This window comes from Erigeron canadensis, chromosome 4, assembly GCF_010389155.1.
Source record: "Erigeron canadensis isolate Cc75 chromosome 4, C_canadensis_v1, whole genome shotgun sequence".
Classification (NCBI taxonomy): domain Eukaryota; kingdom Viridiplantae; phylum Streptophyta; class Magnoliopsida; order Asterales; family Asteraceae; genus Erigeron; species Erigeron canadensis.
The window spans coordinates 24,295,955-24,316,454 of record NC_057764.1 but is presented as its reverse complement, the minus strand read 5'-3'; the positions used below and the strand labels follow the sequence as shown (position 1 = coordinate 24,316,454).

At 33.7% G+C, this 20,500-nt stretch overlaps 1 protein-coding gene and 2 pseudogenes across 1 annotated transcript; 2 read left to right on the top strand and 1 right to left on the bottom strand.

The window, feature by feature from the left end:
- Positions 1–3,781: 3,781 nt before the first annotated feature.
- On the bottom strand, positions 3,782–7,194 carry LOC122597211 (annotated as a pseudogene).
- A 2,795-nt stretch (positions 7,195–9,989) lies between these two features.
- LOC122597210 lies at positions 9,990–16,594 on the top strand (annotated as a pseudogene).
- A 2,604-nt stretch (positions 16,595–19,198) lies between these two features.
- On the top strand, positions 19,199–20,087 carry LOC122594843. Its single transcript, XM_043767149.1, has 2 exons — positions 19,199–19,626; positions 19,704–20,087. Exons 1-2 carry the CDS (start codon positions 19,426–19,428, stop codon positions 19,890–19,892), a joined length of 390 nt encoding a protein of 129 aa, XP_043623084.1. The 5' UTR covers positions 19,199–19,425; the 3' UTR covers positions 19,893–20,087.
- The last annotated feature ends 413 nt before the right edge of the window (positions 20,088–20,500 follow it).

The window sequence follows — 20,500 nt, the reverse complement described above, 5'->3', positions numbered from 1 at the left end:
TATCAGGCTACTTTCAAGTGATTTGATATGATATGATTTAAACTTGACATCATTTGCGAAGAAATAAGACTTCTTATTACTTTTATCAAATGAGACTTCTTATTACTAAAGAAAGAGTATCTTTAGCCCTCGGTGATTTAGTCCGCGTGTCCTCGATCATCGGCTTCAAGGTACTCCTTTGGAGGTTTTGTTGAAATTAGCTAGTATACGATGCTTCAAGCTTTCAGGCGTGGGTAATTCTTTTAACTTGCCAGATTTAGGGCAAAAAAGCATGTCCTCGAATGTTTCATGGACCATCTAAATACAGAATATGTGAAAGCATTAACAACATGATTGATATCACGAAAAACATAACACAGGACAAAGAAAGCATGTTCACCTGAGCCACTTTATCCTGAAGATCAGGTAGTGTAAGATGGTCTTCAAGCGTTATGATGTCAAGCAACGAAAGCATTCTCTTTGATTGATCTCAAACACCTTAAGAGATCAACCGGCGTCCTGTGATCGTTCAACAGTAAGTTCACCTTATAAGTTTTTGGGTTCATAAGTATGTAGTAGTCATATAATTAAGATGCATATATACCTTCCATGAAGAACATGCACATTATCTTTAGATGAGTTTGGCCATAAATCAAGTTCAATTAGTCGCACACCATGTCTCAATGCTGTAATGATTGGGACCTCACTGCAAGGGCTACTTAGCTGGTTTCCAGTCAAGTACGAGCTGTGGCCAGTGTAAATGAAATAATGAGATAATGGCGCGTTCATATCATGGTGAACCTAACACTGGAAACAATGTATAAACATAAAGTTACCATTTTCTTAGCTTAAAAGTAACAAATTACGATTAGAAATGCAAAAGTCACCATTTCCTTCCATCAAAGTTCAACACAGCAATGCATATATTAGCATATAATATAATTAATTTCTAAGATGTCTCTCCTTGCAGATATATCAGATCACGTTATAATGCAAACACGATCATTGATATATATTTTTAGAAAGACAAGTATATATATAATCCACACGTATTTTCAACTTGTAAACCATGGGACTAGAACCTGCAACTTATTAGTTGACAGGCTATTACACATACCATTATTGGGCCCGGCCAATTAAGGGTGTCAGTGATATATATTTGCATATGCGAGTTTAAGCAAATCGGAGTTAGAAAACATGGACCGTTCAAGGTGTGCATAACATGTAATGTACGTAGTTTTCAAGTCAATATCTGTGCATACATCATTCCGTCACTAATTTCAGGATAGTGGAGTGTGGGGTGCGTAGAGCTCATTTCTCTCTATATCTTGCCCTCACAAGAGATACAGAAAGTTAAAAACTTGTCATGGTAGAGCATATTCCGATTTTAAAAAAAAAAATTCGATTCATTGTAGCATGATGAAAATAAGTTGTACTTTCTTAACTTACAAAACTTCATGTCATTTGGGCATAACATTAGTTACCAACATCAAAAAAGTACAAAACCATAAATACAACTCATGAATCACAAAGGTGGTGTTTCAGGCACTGCATAGAGTTTCAATTCCCAAGCTTTTGACCATTTTAACAGATACTAATCTAATGGTAAAGGTCCATACACAAAAGTTCTGTACCCATGTGATTTGCAATGTATTGTGATAGCCATACATGATGGATCCGGGTGATTGATGATAGCACAATTATTAGAGTGAGCTAGGCAGCTAGCATATTAAGTTGTCATTGGATTTATCTAAACTTAAACACTACTTTTTTCATTTTAGAGAAAACGTAATAGATTTGAGCTCGTCACAGACCTCAATAATACAATTTTGACTATAACTTTGGTAACAGAATTTGTTCATTTTAGGGAAAATGTACCTCTATACAAGCCATTTAAACTAATGATATGTTTGCCGATTTTTAGTTTAATTTACACTTTGTGCTGTTATCTGAAGTAAATAATCAACACGAAAGTTTTTCAGATCAAAAGTAGATATGTCGTGCTCTTATTCCGTCTGTCACAAGGTAGTTGTGCATAATTTGTATTTTTTCTGTAATTTGAAGGTAAGAATCAGTACGGAGGGCTTTTCTTTTTTTTAAAGGCCAACAAATAATTTTATTACTTCACTAGCGAATTGCTAGACTACTATCAAAAGTATAACATATATAGCTTTTCTTATAAGATATAACCATGCAAGACACGATAATTGATCTCGTAATATAGCACTTCTTATAAGACACAATAAACATTCCTAAGGTAATCCAGGTAGTTGAACTTATATTAACCCCCTTCACCCGCCAGAGAGAATTAGACTTCTATCTGCGACTCAAAGCCCTGAAGATTAATACAAAGAAGCGCTCCGATATTCATTTTTGCATCTAATTCTTCCTCGAGTCCTGGATCTTGTTCCTATAAGTGCGTTACAACCGGGAACAGTTTGAGTCTATGGATTAAAAGAACCCGTATGTTGTGCTTGGGGTTCTGGAACAACTTCAATATTCGGACCATTCGAAACACATGTGTCTGTCATCTGGGAGTGAATTATAAAAGGAATGTCCTCATGCACGAGAGTATGAATACTTGATTGTGTATCTGGGGCTACTATATTAAGTGATGGCATCCTGGGTAAAGAAGATGAAGCTGTAGTGTCTGAAGTGGTTATTTTAGCTTTGCCTCTAGGATCCTCTTGCTTCTTTGGTTTCTGGGTATATATTGAACCTTGGGCTTGGAAATCTGAATCACCTGTGTTTTTTTCTTGGCCTTCCTCTTCCTTCTTTTTGGCTGTTGGAAGCCCGCGTCCTCCTGTTCAACATTATCTTTGATAGCTGAAGTACCTACCGCGTTAATTGGGGCGACAGTTTCCATCGTAGCTTCCATTTCTTCAGCTGATCTAGGTGTTGAGTCAAGCTGATATGAAGACTTGAAGATGACAAACACCCTCAGAATACTTGAGTCTTTGGTTTCCAAGCTGAGTCAGTCCAAACACCTTCAGTGTAGAAGAACAAAATAAAGAAGGCGGTTCTTTTCAAGCTGCAAAAAACTAAGAAGTCCAACACTTGGTCTAAAATCAAAGGTAGAAGACTAAAGATAGAAGGCCAAGCTGATGGGTGGAAATCAACTTGGTTCTTGAAGTCAGCTTGTAGGAACTTGGAAGATCAAGATATAACACAAGTGTATTCAAAACTATAGGGATTGTGGTTTCTACAGTAGAGTCTATCTACAATCAGTGTATCTCTCATTTGTGTATGTTAAGTTCATCATAATCTACGTTAGGGGTTCTACTCAAATAGTGATGAGCAATTCGCTATTTGGATTTGTTCTGGGATAGTGGGATTAGTTTACAGAAGTGTAGTACTACTTTCGGAAGGTGAAACTACTTTTGGAATTGGGTAGTATTACATTCTAGTTTCGATTTCATGGATCACGGCGATCTTGTTTTTGTAGCTTTAGTGTCGGTTACTATTTACTTTAGTGTCACATGTTCAAATGTTTCTGTATATGTTTGGAGGTTGCAAGTCCATTGGCATCACCATGGCCTGCTAAAACTTTCGTTAAGTAGGTCATTACGGCGTTTGAGACGGGTAATTACATCTTTTTAGATCAGTCATGCTTACCCAAAAAGTTGTGATAATAGAAACTGTCATAGTAGTGCATCTGTTAACAAAAAACTAGTTATGGTAGAGCATATTCTGATTTTCAAAAACCCCTCAATCCACTGTAACACAATGATGGAAATAACATTAGTTGCAACATCACAAAAGTACAAAACCATAATGCAACTATGAAACACAAAGGTGTTGTTCAGGCACTGCATAAAACTTCAATTGCCAAGCCTTTAACCATATGAGGACACGGGTTGCCAAATTTTGCCTCTGAAACAAGAACTGAACGTTTTTGCTTCCCTATACAAGCCTGCAATTTTCAGCAAATGTGTGTTAATTGCATGTACTACATAATGCTATACATAAAATTGAGCTTTAGTCTATCCTGTTGAATTAAGTCATTGATGTTTATACTAATAACCAAGCAAATTGATAATTCTACTGCCTGTTCAACAACAAACGATACATCTGCATGACAACTGCCCTGAGCAAACATGCCACAATCTCCTTTTGGATTTCCAAAGCTAGCAAAATGAACTGATGCAAATTTCCAGCCTTGGTCACACGTTAATCGAACTTCAGGGGTTTGAGATCTGGAACCAGACTTTGGTTTCCAGAGGTCAACTGAAATGGAATCATAGTCTGAGACATGGCTACATACCACCTGCTCGGTCCTTGTCATCACAGATATTTTTGAAGGGTCACCACCAAGCTTTTCATGAAGAACAAGCAAGTTCTCACCAGAATGGACCCATCTTCGTGGTACATGATATCTGTATGTATATTCTTCCTATTATTTACCCTAATTTAAACCCTTATATGTAAAGGCAAAATGGATGGGCAAGACAGATTGGATAATGGGTCAGAACAGGTCCTTCTTATGTGCTGGTAGGTTTGGGTGGGGTTTAATCGACAATAAAATGGTGCCCAAGATTTTTCTCTCTTTATGAATAACCAGAATGATAATAAGCTAACCTTTTAGATGGAAGTTTTTAGGTCAACTGCTCTAAAAAACACTTTGGCAGGCTTTTGGTTTGACCTCTTCCTTATATTTGATTTTGACAATCTTAACTGTTAAACATACGATAACAAAGCCGACCCATTCATAAGTAAGTGTTCAAAGTTGCCACCCATAAAAAATATTGTTGAAAATTTTTTGTTTCATTTCTTCAGAATACTCGGTTCATGTGGTATTTTAACTGAATATGTTACTTACAATATTTGAGCAGGTTGGCCACATTTCTTTTGACATTTTTGTGCATCATAACTTCCCATGTAGTCACACTTATCAGTACAACCTGTCTTTGGTGAAAGGTAAGTTGACCAATATCATCCTATACTTTGACCATTGACCCATGCCTGAATTTTCCCCATACTAGCAAGGTTCAGTGATAGTGGACCTTTCCCTTCAGGTGCAACAATTGTGGACTGCAAATAAGATAGAAAAGTGTTTGAACCCAATTCTCAGTTGACCTACTTAAGCCAACATTACACACTCACAATGTCAACAATAAGTGTGTGTTACTTACCTTGTACCAAATTAGACTTTGATAAACAGGGATCGAGCTACCCTGCGTCCATAGGGAACTCTTAACAAAGACCTATTTTATCAAGTCCAAGGCTTTTCCCTTCAGTTCCACCTGATTGCACATCAATATTGCTACATAAATTCAACTACGAACCTGGTATGTCCACTCATTAGATGAATAGTCCATTTTAACATTCTTCAGATCAGACTGTATATAGGCCTGCACCCATGATATCAAACCATGGACCATAGTTCTGAATCCAAAATGTAGAAAAGAAATTATGAAAACACTATCTTTTATCTTACTATAATTTTAATAATCTCTAGACCAGTTATGTTCTTATATGGTTAATCGGTGTTCTCATTTTCTCATATGTTACTTGTATTGATTCAGAAAATACAATAATTTTTAGAAGATTGAATTGAACTTCTTGTTATATCTGAAGTCTAAAGCCGGTAGAAAGAAAAGAGATAGTCACCTGTACACCGATGATCATACTAATTATATCCAGTGTGTTGTTTCCTTGCTCGAGGCTAATCTTTTCACTTATGTTGAAGCTTGCATCATCATGATAACCATAGCCAAATGCTACAATTAATAAGTAAAGAGAATGGAACAATGCATATTTGATGAGAAGTTAATTTTAATTGAAACATAAGTCAGAACTACGGTGCTATCCTGCGATAGACAACTATTACCAGAGGTTACCTAAAACTTTTTTGTTCAAGAAAATCAGAGCTGCATGACCCAAACTCTCAATGAGCAAAAATGCATCTTTCTTTTTATCTGCTTCAATGCTACAGAGGTGACATAAAGCTATCATATATTCGACATGATAATCTTTAAATAACTTAGGTTATAAATAACATTTGATAGATAAACTTATTCTCTCTCAAGGCTTGTAGTGTACCATAGAAAATCACTTGTGTCTTTTGTTTTGTTTATTTGCTCTAACAAACTGTTTGCTGTGAGTGTCCAAATACCTACTTTTTCTAAATATCAACTCCAAGGCGAATTTGACAGCAAAAGTTCACTCACACTGGCACTTGGGGAGAGCGTAGCATCACCGGCACTTTTCTGACCGGCAACCTTAATCACCCCCTCATAACAAACATGGATAAAAACATCATATTTCAAACTTCATTCAGTTAACGAACTAGAATACACGAACGCATATGAAATATCTGGATGGCGTCAGATAAGCTTACCTTTGCTGTGTTAAAAATAACAGTCATACAATCTGGAAGGATGCTTACGGACCATGCTGGGAGAAAATATATTTTACCATTAAACGTAACATTTGCATCTAAACTGCTACCATAATTTGCAAGAAAAGCTGCACAATCGTTGGCTGTTTTATGGTATATATGTGCCAGCAGGCAAATGAATTGTGTCACTGAGAGTAGCGACAGTGCTCTTCGTTCATCAAAAAATTTATAGTCTTCATCTATAAATACACAAGCAGATATGTCGGTGTACCTCTAAGTTTATATTAGTGATTGATGAGTTTGATCTCCATTTACCAAATATTCTTCACATTGTTTTAATGCCATATGTAGGTCTCGTAGGTGACCCCAGTTCGGCTGCCTAATAAATCCCGCATTAGTTATCTTTATAAATTTGCTGAAAATTCTAATAGGTAGCAATTTTTTACAATGGTCGATGAGATATACCTCCAACAGATGATTAAGATTTTATGACGAAACTTGACACGGACTTGAATAGATCTTGAAACAGCCCCGAATAAACCTGAATGATCCCCAAACACACTTGAAATAGACCCCGAATAAACCCGAATGGTTCTTGTATAGACTTGTAATAAACCCCGAAATGAATTTGAATAAAGTAACGACCCTTCAGCTTGCTAAGTCTATGATTTTTCCAGCAATTCCTCCTTAGAAAACTTAGTATCGATTTCCTAGAAGTGATTAGTGTCTATGTAATCAACTATCCACAAATGTTTATGTGGTACAATGATCTACTCGAGTGTTTATGTAATGTAATGAACTCGTTATTTTGTCTAAGCGATGTAAGCTACCGGGTAACTGCTTACGTGTAACATGTTGGTGCCACGCAATGTCATGTCAGTTGCCACATATGTTACATATAATAGACTTTTACATTTTATAAACTTCCGATTAATCTAGTCTCCTGCCATCATCTCCGACGAATATTTAACCAGCTTCCGGCAATACGATATTATAAGACAAACAACTTCGATTACCAAATCCACAATATTTTTAAACCATAATAATAATAATAATAATAATAATATAATAATAATAATAATAATAATAATAATAATAATAATAATATATTTTTTACCAACAACGAGTTAGTATTTAGTAGTTAGCATTCTAGACACCATGGTGACATCCAATTGGACAGTATGCGGAGATCGAACCACACATGCCTAGGATAAAACCCAAGACTCTCGACCCCCCCCCCCCCCCCCCCCCTAATAGTTTACACCTACAATGTAGGAATTAAAATTCGAACCCTGATGGATTTTCTCAAGATCTAAAATCTTATCAATGGGCCACCACCCATATGTTTATATAATTTTATATAATAACGATATAAAATTAAATATAGCTAAAAATGTTTATCTAATGTATTAATGAAATTTTTCAAAAAAACATATCATTCCGTACATCTAACTAATAAAGCAATATAACATTCACAATAAAGTTTACATTACAATGTCCAAGGTCGATAGATTTACCCATCTATCCCAAATAAGTATTCATAGTAAATGTGAATTATAGAAATACTTTTTTTTGCAAAAATTTTTTTGAAATAAACTTATGTGAAAAAATATTATAGTTAAAAGAAATGAAATTGCGGTAATATAGTTGATTTTACATGTTAACTTCTAACTATAATTATGATATTATGAAAATTTAATATATTTATCTCGCGTATTACCCGGGAAATAATCTAGTTTGGTATTACTATATATAACAAGGACCGTGCTTATGAACAGTATAACCTACCTGGCAGGTAGTTGTGCAGCAGCCTGCCAGCCTACTTTTTTTTTTTAACAAAAAATTTGTCTTTTTATTTTTTGTCACATAACTTTAATTCTTTTAATTTTGACATGAAAGGTTTGTTTTATTTAACTTCTAAACTTTTATCATTCTAACTTTTGCCACGAAATTTCATTATCTTTACTTTTTGTCACATAAATTTACTAAAGTTTCCGCACTTTTGCTTTTTTGTCGCACCGATTTCGTTTCTTTTAGTTTTCGCACGAAAACTTTGTTTCATTTACTTTTTATTCTTTTATTTTTCTAACTTTTGTCACGAAAGTTTCCTTATCTTACTTTTCACCACATAACTTTTGTTTTATCTTTTGTCAAGTACACGAAACTTTTAACCTTTTTACTTTATTTCTTTTACCTTTGGTACGAAAATTTTGTTTTGATTAGTTCTTAAACTTTTATTTTTCTAACGTTTGCCACGAAAGTTTCATTTTGTTACTTTTTATCACAGAAATTTACTAAAGTTTTCGCCCTTTTACTTTTGCCACGTCGCTTTCGCTTCTTTTACCCTTTTTACAAAATTTTTGTTTTATTTTACCTTTTATACTTTTATTTTTCTAATTTTGCCACGAAAGATTCATTATCTTACTTTTCACCATATAACTTTTGTTTTTTTAATTTTCGTCAAGCTTTTTCCATTCCTACCACAAAAATTTTAACTTTTTTTTTTTTTTGTCGCATAACTTTATTTCTTTTACTTTTTGCACTAAAGTTTTATTTTATTTAATTTTTAAAATTTCATTTTTCTAACTTTTGCCACGAAAGTTTCAGTCTCATTACTTTTTATTACATAAATTCCTTAATTACCATGAGTTGTAAATTTTACATGTCGTTATCTTTTCCGGGATAATGTCCAAAGACTGTGGAATAGTGTTTAATCTGCCTTCCTCTAATTTATCGCGCATCCACGCTTATTGCAGCCCGCAATGCGGGCGCTGAATCTTCTAGTATATAACAAGGACCGTATTTATGAACAATATAACCTACCTGGCAGGTAGTTGCGCAGCAGCCTGCCAGTCTGCTTTTTTTTTAACAAAAAAATTGTCTTTTTATTTTTTTTCACATAACTTTAAATCCTTTAATTTTGACATGAAAGGTTTGTTTTATTTAATTTTTAAACTTTTATCATTCTAACTTTTGTTACGAAATTTCATTATTTTTCCTTTTTGTCACATAAAAATTAAAAATAAAAAAACAAATTTTTTGTTAAAAAAAAAAAACAGGCTGGCTGCGCAACTACCTGCCAGGTAGGTTATATTGTTCATAAGCACGGTCCTTGTTATATATAGTAATAGGTACGTGGTTTAATCGAAAATATTAATTTTATATTATTTGCTCTCGATTGATTGTTTCCTGTAAGTACGTGATAAAGTGGGATGGATCTAACATACTGTTGTTATTGTTTTTGTCTAATTAAATTATCCTTTTTTTATGAACACCGACTATCGTCGGTTTTAACACAGAACGTGCTTTACCTTAAACCCTAATACAATTTCAGCCCCACATATGAAAGTTGTACGTATATACATGACACTAGGGTTTTGATTAAATTATTTTTATTGCTGTTTAAATCTCCAGTAAATAATTATTTGGTGGTTTGAATTTCTGTTTAAATCGAAAATTAGTTCTTAAAATTATTATTATTTGCTTCCGGTTGATCGTAGTAGGTGATAAATTGGGATAGATCTGACATACTTTGGAGCACAGGGTTATCTCGAGTGTATTTTCGTTGTAGTCTTAGTTTTTATTTGTATTATACTTTGTTTATCTGACATTGAATTTCGTCATAACATTAGCAAGTCAGCCGATCGATCTACCAGCTTGCTTATTTAACATGGACAATAAGAAGGCTCATATCAACATTGTGGTTATTGGACACTACAATTCTGGGAAATCAACCACCATGGGCCATATGCTATACAAGCTAGGTGAAGTAAAAGAGGAGGTGATTGAAGGGTATGAGAGAGAGGCCGCTGAGATGGGCAAACGCTCCTTCAAATATGCTTGGGTGGTTGACAAGCTCAAGACAGAGCGTGAACGTGGGAAAACTATCGATATTTCTCGGTCAGGGTTTGAGTCCCCTCGCTACATCTGCACTGTCATTAATGCGCCTGGGCACCGTGACTATGTCAAGAACATGATTACTGGAACCTCCCAGGCTGACTGTGCCCTTCTCATCATTGACTCGACCTATCCTGCTTTTGAATATGGAATTTCCGATGGACAGACTCGTGAACACGCTTTGATTGCATTCATACTTGGTGTCAAGCAATTGATTTGCTGCCTGCTGTAACAAGGTACCTGTTTTGTTTTCTTTTACATAATTGAAGGATAGTAGCAGGCTTGCAGCCTATATCTCTAATGTTAACTATAGTTTTTTTTTTTTTTTGTTTCGCAGATGGATGCTACTACTCCCGAATACTGTGAAACTAGGTTTAACAAAATAGTCAAAGAATTGTCTTCCTTCTTAAGGACAGTCGGATTCAACCCTAAGAAAGTCCTGTTTGTCCCAATTTCTGGGTTTAAGGGAGAGAACATGACTGAGAAGTCATCTTATTTAGACTGGTATAAGGGCCCAACTCTACTTGAAGCCATTGATCAGATCAATGAGCCAATTAGACTAGTTGACAAACCTTTCCGCCTTCCCGTTTCTGATGTCTACAACATTGGTGGGTTTGCAACCGTGGCAGTGGGACGTTTTGTAACTGGTTTTATCGGGCCAGGTGTGAAAGTCTATGTTGCTCCATCTGGTATCTCTACTGAACTCATGGACATACAGATGCACCTAAATAACACCTATGATGTGGTAAAGCCAGGAGACAGTGTTGGTTTAGTTTTTGATTATCGAGGGCCAGGGGAACATCAGTCTATTGCGCGTGGGGACGTTGTTTCAATTCTTAAGCAACGCCTTGCACGGTGTGTTGATAGTTTTACAGCTCATGTCATCGTTCTGAATCACCCGGGTCATATTAAAGAAGGGTACACACCAATAGTTTGCTGCCATACTGCTTGCGTTGCTGTTAGATTTAATAAACTGTTGCATAGGATCGACCGGGTGACTTTTGAGGCCTTTCACCCCCTACCCAAATTCTTGAAAAATGGTGACGCTGGAATGGTGGAGATGGTTCCAGTAAAGCCGATGGTGGTCGAGACTTTTTCCGAGTTTCCTGAACTGAGTCGGTTTGTTGTGAGGGACCTGCAGCGGACTGTTGCCGTGGGCATGATCAAGAGCGTGAAATATAGTGAACGTATGTAACGCATCTCGGGGGATTCCATCCCCAAACCCAAAGTTTATGGTTTACTGATATGGCTCATCATCATTTATGACTAAGACCTTTAATTTATGACTATGATGATTGGTTAAGACCTTTAACTTCTTTTTGGATTATTATCTTTTGATCTTTTTTCTAAGTACCATATTACTTTAAACGTTTTGTTGTTTTCGTATGTTAACTAGTCTACTTTGTCTTTAAATTAGTACAACCTTTTAGAATTGCGTTTTCAACAGATTAGATCAATTTATTGGTGGTTGTCTCTGCTTGATTTTGTCTAATGCGCCATGAATTAGGTCATTTAACTTCAATTAAAGAATGTTGCGATCCACATTATTGACTTGAATAAAAAAATTGTTTTATTATTACGAGCATGATACCCGCGAAATGTGGCGGCGGTGGTGGGAAAGACGGTTTAGTGGTGTCGGTGATGGTACTATTGTTGGCGGTGGCGGTGTCAAGTTGTGTAGATTGATGTAATTGTGATAGTGTGAATTTTTAGAAGATAAAGACTTAAAGTGTTAATTATTAAAGCAAAGGTTTAAAATGTAAATTAATTAAGGATTAAACATAAAAAGTCAAAGACAATTCTGATAATTCAAAGTAGAATTACCTTAAATAAAAAAAAGTAAGTTTATCGTATCTCCCTCCTTAATAAAGTAAGGTTCCTAACACTAATTACTTTTAGAAAACTGTCATGTGGCAAGCTGTACCCTCTCCTAAAAAAAAGTTCCGTAAAACGTAAATGAAGGATAATCTAATTTAAGAAAAAATATGAAATTAAAACAAAATTTATCAAAACCTAATCGATTCTTACAGCAACAATATTTAAAAATTTTATTCCTCTCATATTCATCTAATTCATCTAATATTCATCTAATTGATTAATACAAGTATGTGAAATTTATAGGTTTTTTTTATTATTTATTTTTTTAAGGGTTTTTTCTGTTGGATTGTTGGATGTAGTTTTTTATTTTTTATGATGAATTTGGATGTAATTTAATTTAATTATAACATAATTTTGGTTCTTATAGTTTTCTCATAATTTGTTGCTTATAATTATTTATAGGGTTCATTGTTTTTTTTTTTTCCCGTAACTATTTCTTATTATGTAAACATTAGTTATTGTTAATTCCTCTCTCTAATAATCACTGAATAGAGATATGAAAATCAAATCTAATCTAATATATAACTAAACAAATTATGTTTATAAGTTAATTGATTCATCGTGTTCTGGAAATCAATTTTGGATATGTGATGACTCAATTGTTTTAGGTGATTATACATATAGGCTATTTAAACAACAAAGACTCAATTGGATATATGCACATTTTTTGCTTAAAGGTTATGTAACCATTTCACTTTGGACATATTTTGTATCAATACCCCCAAGATCTTTTTGGTCAATATTTAATTGTATTCCAATTGAATGCTTCTGTAAATTTTTATAATTTATTTTGACATCTTGTGCATCCTTTACAGAAAAGCTCATCATGACGTTTGACGTTTCAGGTCTTACCATTTTTACTTGTGCTATATCCATGACTATATTAGTGAGTTTCGTTCAATTACATTCCTTTTTAATTTCGAATAAATTTGCCATTGCAGCAAAAGGATGCCTGGAAAGTGGAGTTAAGAGATTTTAGCGAAAAGAACAGATATGATATAAACAGGAATGGAGATAGCTGTCCGTTGCTGTTGGATGTGCTTGAAGGGTTCTTGAAATTTGAGGTTTGGTACTCTTTTCTTTCACTGTTACTCTTTTCTTGAAATTAGATAGCAGTAGGGTGTGGTGATATTTTATTTGCAGAGTACGCATTTTTGTTTAATGGGCATGACATTATCTCTTATAGAAAATAGCCAACAATGTGTAACATAATTATTATTTAAGTTGACAAATCCTACAAAACAGGTTAGGTCAGTTAGGCTGTTCGGGATGGTAACAAACTACTTGGGGGCATAGTAAATTGATTAGAAACACATAGCTCATCATTTCCTTTGGCTTCTCATGTTTTATTATATTCTTCGTGTAAACACTTGACAAAGTGTTCTGCTTTTTAAAGTTTGGGGACATTGATTTAAAGAAAAGAAATCTTATGAAGAAGACATGTGTTTCTAGCCTTGGTTCCTATTTCCTTGAAGATTTTAAGGTTTACCCAACAAATTAAAAAAATTTATTTTCACAAGGCATGTCTCCTAAATCCGAAACTCTAATGTTGCACAAGAGTTCATATGTTGCACATCTGGATTAGGACTTACACCTTGCCAGTTAGTCATATTAGTATTATTTTTCATCTATATATTCAGCTTGAAATACTACAACAACGTTTGTAGTTATCTATGTTTTGACTATTGTTTACGTTCATTTAGGTGATACATCATGTTCCTCATTTAGGAAAAATACCAACATTGCTTATCAGCTTATGTATTTGATATTTCATGCTTCATTGCTATGTTGAGTGTTTCTTCAATTCCGTTTGTACATTTGTTCTTTTTATTACTTTTCCTTGAGATAATAATAATTTTGTCTATACATGATGAGGTTTGATATTTTTAGCGGTACTAATTATTTTGCATGTAGTGGAATAAAAAAGTCCGGGTTAAGTTTAATTTATTCTTTTAGCAATTTGTTTATCACTACCATCAGCACTTTACAGACAGCCTTATTGACCGTGGCTTGATAGTGGCACGTTTTTGCTTGAAAAAAGATGTTTCGATTTATTTTTGTGTTCCAATTATGCAGTTGTCTCTACAAGAGGAGGTTATCCATTGGATTTTCTTATATCGGATTACCCTATATGAGGTCAGTGGTCCACTTCAGTATTTATCTATTCGTATGTGTTTGATATTCTATTTCATTCTACTACACCGTTAATGTGCAAAAATAAACACCCTAGGGAAAAAGACAAGGAATGCCTATGATGAAAAACGAGCAGGTTGTGTTTACGTATCAAGTAGGTGAAAATGGGCATGGGCTGTTTGTTTATGGTCTATGATATGATTTAAAATCTTGAAAATGACTGAGCATTTTACTAATGAATGTTGAGATTGGCATATTTCAGAACTTGACACCTGCTGTCTCAAGCTTATGTATAATACAATCATTTACGATTCATATTTAGAAGTTTAAAAATACTTTTGGTAGTTTTTGTTTCAGCTACAAGCACGCTACTATTCAATGGGTTTGAAACCAAATCAATTCAAGTTTCTTAGGCAACAAATGTGAAATCATGAATTATGAACATGGTTTTAAATGGGTAAAGTTATTACAGTGAATTTCTTGAATCCGACCTAATTGTATTTAACTTAATTATAAGTATTATTATGTTTTTTAATTCTCCTATTTAATCTTCCATATTGTTTTCTCTTCTGTATATGAACTTGTAGTGTACAATCCATCCTTATACAATTCTCCGTGATCTTAATCCCTTTTTTATTCTTCACAAGTATGTTGCAATTTATTCAAAACACCACACAAAGAACATCAATCATGGGATTCGGATGTTCGGCTTACTATAATGACTTGAACATGGTTGCGAAAATAAAAAATATGAAGTTGGCAGCTATTTTCAAGTGTGTATATATGTGTTACTTCTTATAATATTAATTGATATTGACTATTTTAGCTTTGTTGTTGTCTCCTGTAAGTATTGATGTATGAATGAAAAAATAATGTTGCCATATAACATCATTTACATGGAGTATAACATTTTCATATGTGCTTTTGCACATTTATTGCATCTATAAACCAAATTAGCTTTGTTTACAAGTTCATTTGTTTATAATTTCTAATGGTACCCGGGTATCATCCGGATTGATTAGCTAGTAGATAGATATAGATTAGTTCATTTAATGAAATAAGATGATCTAAAAACTTATTATCACGATAACTTCCTGGGAGCAATTCTTCAACCGACATGTACCAACATGCATCGCTACCCTTCTTGTACAAAATTGCTGCTCAAAAAAATTGAACCAAAAATGCATTTCACATACATTACTGGTTAGTCCAAGATTAGCAGTAGACTAACATGTTAGAGAAAGATGTTCAAGCCAAAAAGTATTCCTGTCTCATGCTAATCAAGACTCAAAATTTTATGAATGCCAAAACATTAAACGGATACATAATTTAAACCAAATTTTTAACAACTAGCCAAATGTCAGCGCGGTGCGGCGGTGAAATAGTCGGGTGATCGATCATAAGGGTGATAGGTCATATGAGGTGATAACCAAATGCTTAGCCATACGGATTCCGACCTCAGATTTAAAAATTCGTCGAAAATGTATCGAATTACATCTCTAATGAAAGAGCATGAAATTTTAACATATAATTTTTATAATTTATCGATGTATGGTTTTTTGAGATAATAGTTTTTGAATGAATTAGAGGAATTAAATGATTTATGGAGGAGAGATAAAAAATGAGTAACTGAGATTCGAGAAGAGAGAAAAAAATGAGTGGTTAAAATTTAAAGGTATTATAGGAATACGAGGGCTTAAGTGCCCGTGCTACGCAATAGTAGAATAACATTCGGTCATACCATGATATCGGAAATGCCAAACAAGTATTTTAATTTAATTAATGTTATTAGGTTTTCCATTATTTTACGTTCTTTATTCGGAAACGGCCTGCCCCGATTGGATATTTACTTTTCGGTATTAGTTTATTAGGAAACCGTGACAAACCCCCAAACAATTAAAATTACACATATTACTAGATTAGGTATTGCAAGCGTCCCTGCGAACGATCCTGTAACTTATCACTAGACTATACTACACTGACCGGGTTCTCTGCCCGTTAGAGTGTGTTTTAAGATAATTACTTGTACATCATTATAAATTTAAAAGCAGAAATAAAAACACCATCAACTACCGACGTCATACAAACCCGGGTCGGTTGAGTGATACACTTGTGGAGTTGGAGATGGAGGTGTTAGTATGGGACGATAAACAGGTTGGGATTCACTATGGTTGGGTTGCGGAATGGGTCGTGACCGGTCGGGTGGCGGCATCATTTGTTGCCGGTGACCGGGTTGGGTTTGTTGAACTCGAGGCCGATACACACGACCTCCTTCTTCCCTGTGGTGCCATCGTTGATCTTTTTTATTGTCTTGGATCCATTTGTGCAAGTGTGTGTTTGAAGTTCTATATGTATATGGCTGGTTAAGGAAGAAGATACATATATATTTGAATTTGTATATGTATATGTATATACAATTTTATACAAGCGTTGGGTGGAAGAGAAAAAAAAAATTTCAGTTGCCAAAAAAGAGTTGTTACCACAGGCAGATGTAGAACTTTTGTATATAGAGGGCACGTTGATAAAGCTTGTAACACAAATGCGCTAAGTTATGGGCAGGTTCGGTAATGAGATTTTTGATGCCTAGAACGAAACGTTTTAAAAATGGCCCGGTAAAATTAAATTTATAATTAAATTTAAGGATTTGAATAAATGTATTTAAAAGTTAAAAAGCAAAACTTATGACTCTAAACAAATATAAAAGTTAAAAAAATAGTCAAAAATATTTAAATGAAGCATAAAACCTGAAAATAAACAAGTTATACATATTTGTTTAAAACTTTAAATGAATAGGGTTGAAATATAGATAGGAAAAACTATGCTTTTATATCTCAAGGGTTATAAATGAAATTCCTACTAAACTACAAGGGTTAAAATGAAAACTTTGACAATAAATATTCTCATCTTATCAAATATGTTCTTCAGTTTCCCCACGCGAACAATTGCAACTTTCCTGATTTTAAACAAATTTTTTTTTTTTGAAAAGGAAATCCTTGTCTAGTCTTATCAATGCACAATTCCATGTCTACACAACAAAAAACCTTTGAAAGCAGGGCATTGAAAAATTAAATTGGGAGTAACTTAATAATTAGTGGTGTTTGGAGAAAATCAATAGAAGAGCTAACAAAACAAAGTTTCAGCCAATAGGGGGCAAAGTTCGTTACATACCTCAAAGTTCATTCCACGCGTTTTCAAAGTGAGTGTGCCCACCACGCAAAACCTTTCACGCGTGGGTCGTCTCGTAACGACGGCGGTATGTAAGTGGGTCCCCCACCACTCACTACCGAGAACACTCGTCAATGCCAACACCCTAAGATTCTAGATAAATATACACATTCAAATATGAAGGTGAATATCTATATAATATTTAATACTTTAAAATATATATAAAAAAAATTATAATAATAATAACAACTTAAAAGAATATTTTAGTCAAATTTGTGAATTTTAAAGGAATTGAAAACGTTTATGCGAAAGAATTTCAAATTGTTATATTTAAAAGAATTTGATGGAGTGTTTTAAGTTTTGATTCAATCAACTATCAAACCAAACATGAAAAAGAATAAAATCTAAAATTTTGATTCCAATGAGTTCCAAGTAATTCCTTCCAACCAAAAATCTTAATATATATATATATATATATATATATATATATATATATATATTATATGACAGTTGAACTAATGACTTATTAACCAATCAAATTGCTCAATTTCACCAAATTGACTATCGCTTATGTCATCATTTAGATTAACTGTAAATTAAAAATCCTAATAGTCATTATCCAAATATATTATTATATTAGTATTTATATTAATTTGTAAAAAAAGTCTCATTAATTTACTCTTTTTTGTTTTTCATCAATAAACTACACTTTTTAGCCCTGAATATTTAATTATATTTATTTTTAGCCATCAACTTGAGAGGATTTTTTTAAATTCACAATCATTTAATTAACTAAAAAATTTCAGCATATGAAATATTGTCTACAAATAATAATTTCAAAATCTAATGACTTATTAACAAATATTAGATTAGATTTTTATAAACCATAAATGTTAATATTTAGTTTAGTATTTAATAGAAACACAATTTAAACTCTAGATACATATCCTAAACATATAACAGATGATAATATACAACATCCTTATCCTAAACACAATTGGAATCACATAACAAGTTCTAATTGTTATCCAATAGTATAAAAACAATCCTAATTGTTATCTAATTAGCATAGGACAGCTGATTGAAAATAAACATATGCGTGTTATAGGTCCGCATGACGATTAAATACATATACTTGAATGTCGGGTACGGAATTACAAGTATGTTTATATTTTAGTTCTTAATTATCTTTCATAATAATATCACATTATAAGTACACTGGTTTCAAAAAATTATATAATAGAGAAATTATTATAGTATGTGTCTTGTGGAATGATTACGACAAACAATTTCATCAATATCTCTCAGCTAATAATGGCGTGACGAACCTATGATTATTATACTACAAGTTGCAAAATATAACACTTAGAACCTTAATTATAAGTTTTTATGACTTAAATGTATGAAAGTCTAATAATACACGGGTCTAAAATCTAGTAGAGGTAAGATAGTTGTATATTATCTATTAATATACATGTATTTATTTTAGATAGATAAAAATTATTGTAGATTTATCATCATCGTTGACAAAAGTGTGTCATATTATTTATTTTTTTTGTAAAACTAATTTCGATTCAGACGTGCTGGAGGCGATTTTAACTAACGATTTGCTAGACCTTCAACCCACTCCTAATAGAAAATACCTTGAAATGAGAAACCCAAGACTTGAACCTTAGACTTTGGAAAAAACTTACATCCAGAGCCCACATAATTTAAAAAATACTTGTGACCAAGTCAAGTAGGTGGAGTTGGTTAAGAAAGAGATTTCAAAACATGTGAAAGAATTTCAAACTGTATCTAAAAAAATTTAATGGAGTGTTTTAAATTCTGATTCAACCCAATTATGAAAAAGAATGAATTCTAAAAATTTTGATTCCAATAAATTTCAAGGGGATTCCATCCAAGGAAAAGTAGGCCTCTCCAAACCACTATCGGGCCCGAAAGAACGTATTTGATGAGGTGGGGGAGAAAAAAAGGGTTTCGATCAGGCCCACCACAAGTCTTACTTGAGTAATTGGTTGCTGGATGGAATAATGGGCGAAAGTCTTACCTCCGTGAGAATCGCAAGGGATGTCCTCTCTACTGTTGAAAGCTTTTGTATTGACCGTTTCGAGATCTTCAGGCGCTGTTATTATGTGACAGCCGCCCCGCATTCCTCGGACATCTTGAAAGACTTCGATCAGGCATTTGTCCGACAGCACTCCACGCTTACCAAACTTATTCGACTTTTGGATGTGTGATTTGGAATAATGTTCATTAATTATCTGATGATGATTTTGCTTGATAATTATTTTCCTATCTTTCATTTCAGGCTGCTCTCCAACTGCAAATCGAAAGCCTCCGTGACTTGATGACCGCTGCTATCGCTAAAAGACTCGAAAAGATGCCTCCTAAACAGATTCTCAAGAAATTCAACCTGCCACGACTCGATCTATTTCCTGAACGTGAATTAGAGATTTGCCTCGCCTGCAGGGACCTCTCTCTGTTATTATCATATTAGTAGTGGTTTTCGATGCTTAATATTTATGTTGCCTATTACTTATTCATCTAAGGACGTGTTTGTGGTTAGTTTTTACGTATGTGTGTATGACTATTCTGATCGCTTTTAATCCATCATGGAACTATGTGTTAGTGTTTGTATTATGAATAAATACCCCTTTTTCCGTGATAATGTGAAAGGACTCAATTCCTTCTTTCTTCCCCAGCGAAATGTAGAAAGGCGAAGGGAAGTTCGGATGTTCATATATGGTAACGAGATATTTAGAGATCATGGAATTGTATTAGGAGATTAATTTCTTGGAAAACACTCCATTGTTATATCTATATAAACTCTTACATTGGTGATATTAATAAGACGATTCTCCTTTATCTCTATTTTCTCTTGTCTTTTTATTGTTTGGTTTCTTTCACGCTCTAAACCGTAAAAAAAAAAAAAATAAATAAAATCCACCGAACAAAGTTTTTGATGCATTCGTTCTGTTTGACACATCTTGTCAATTTCATGATTTTCAGTTGATTAAACAAAGATTTTTTAAAGATATAATTAAAGTTATAAAAGATAATTTTCGATTGGAGTAATGCTCGATTGTTCGGCCCGTCAATGAGAAC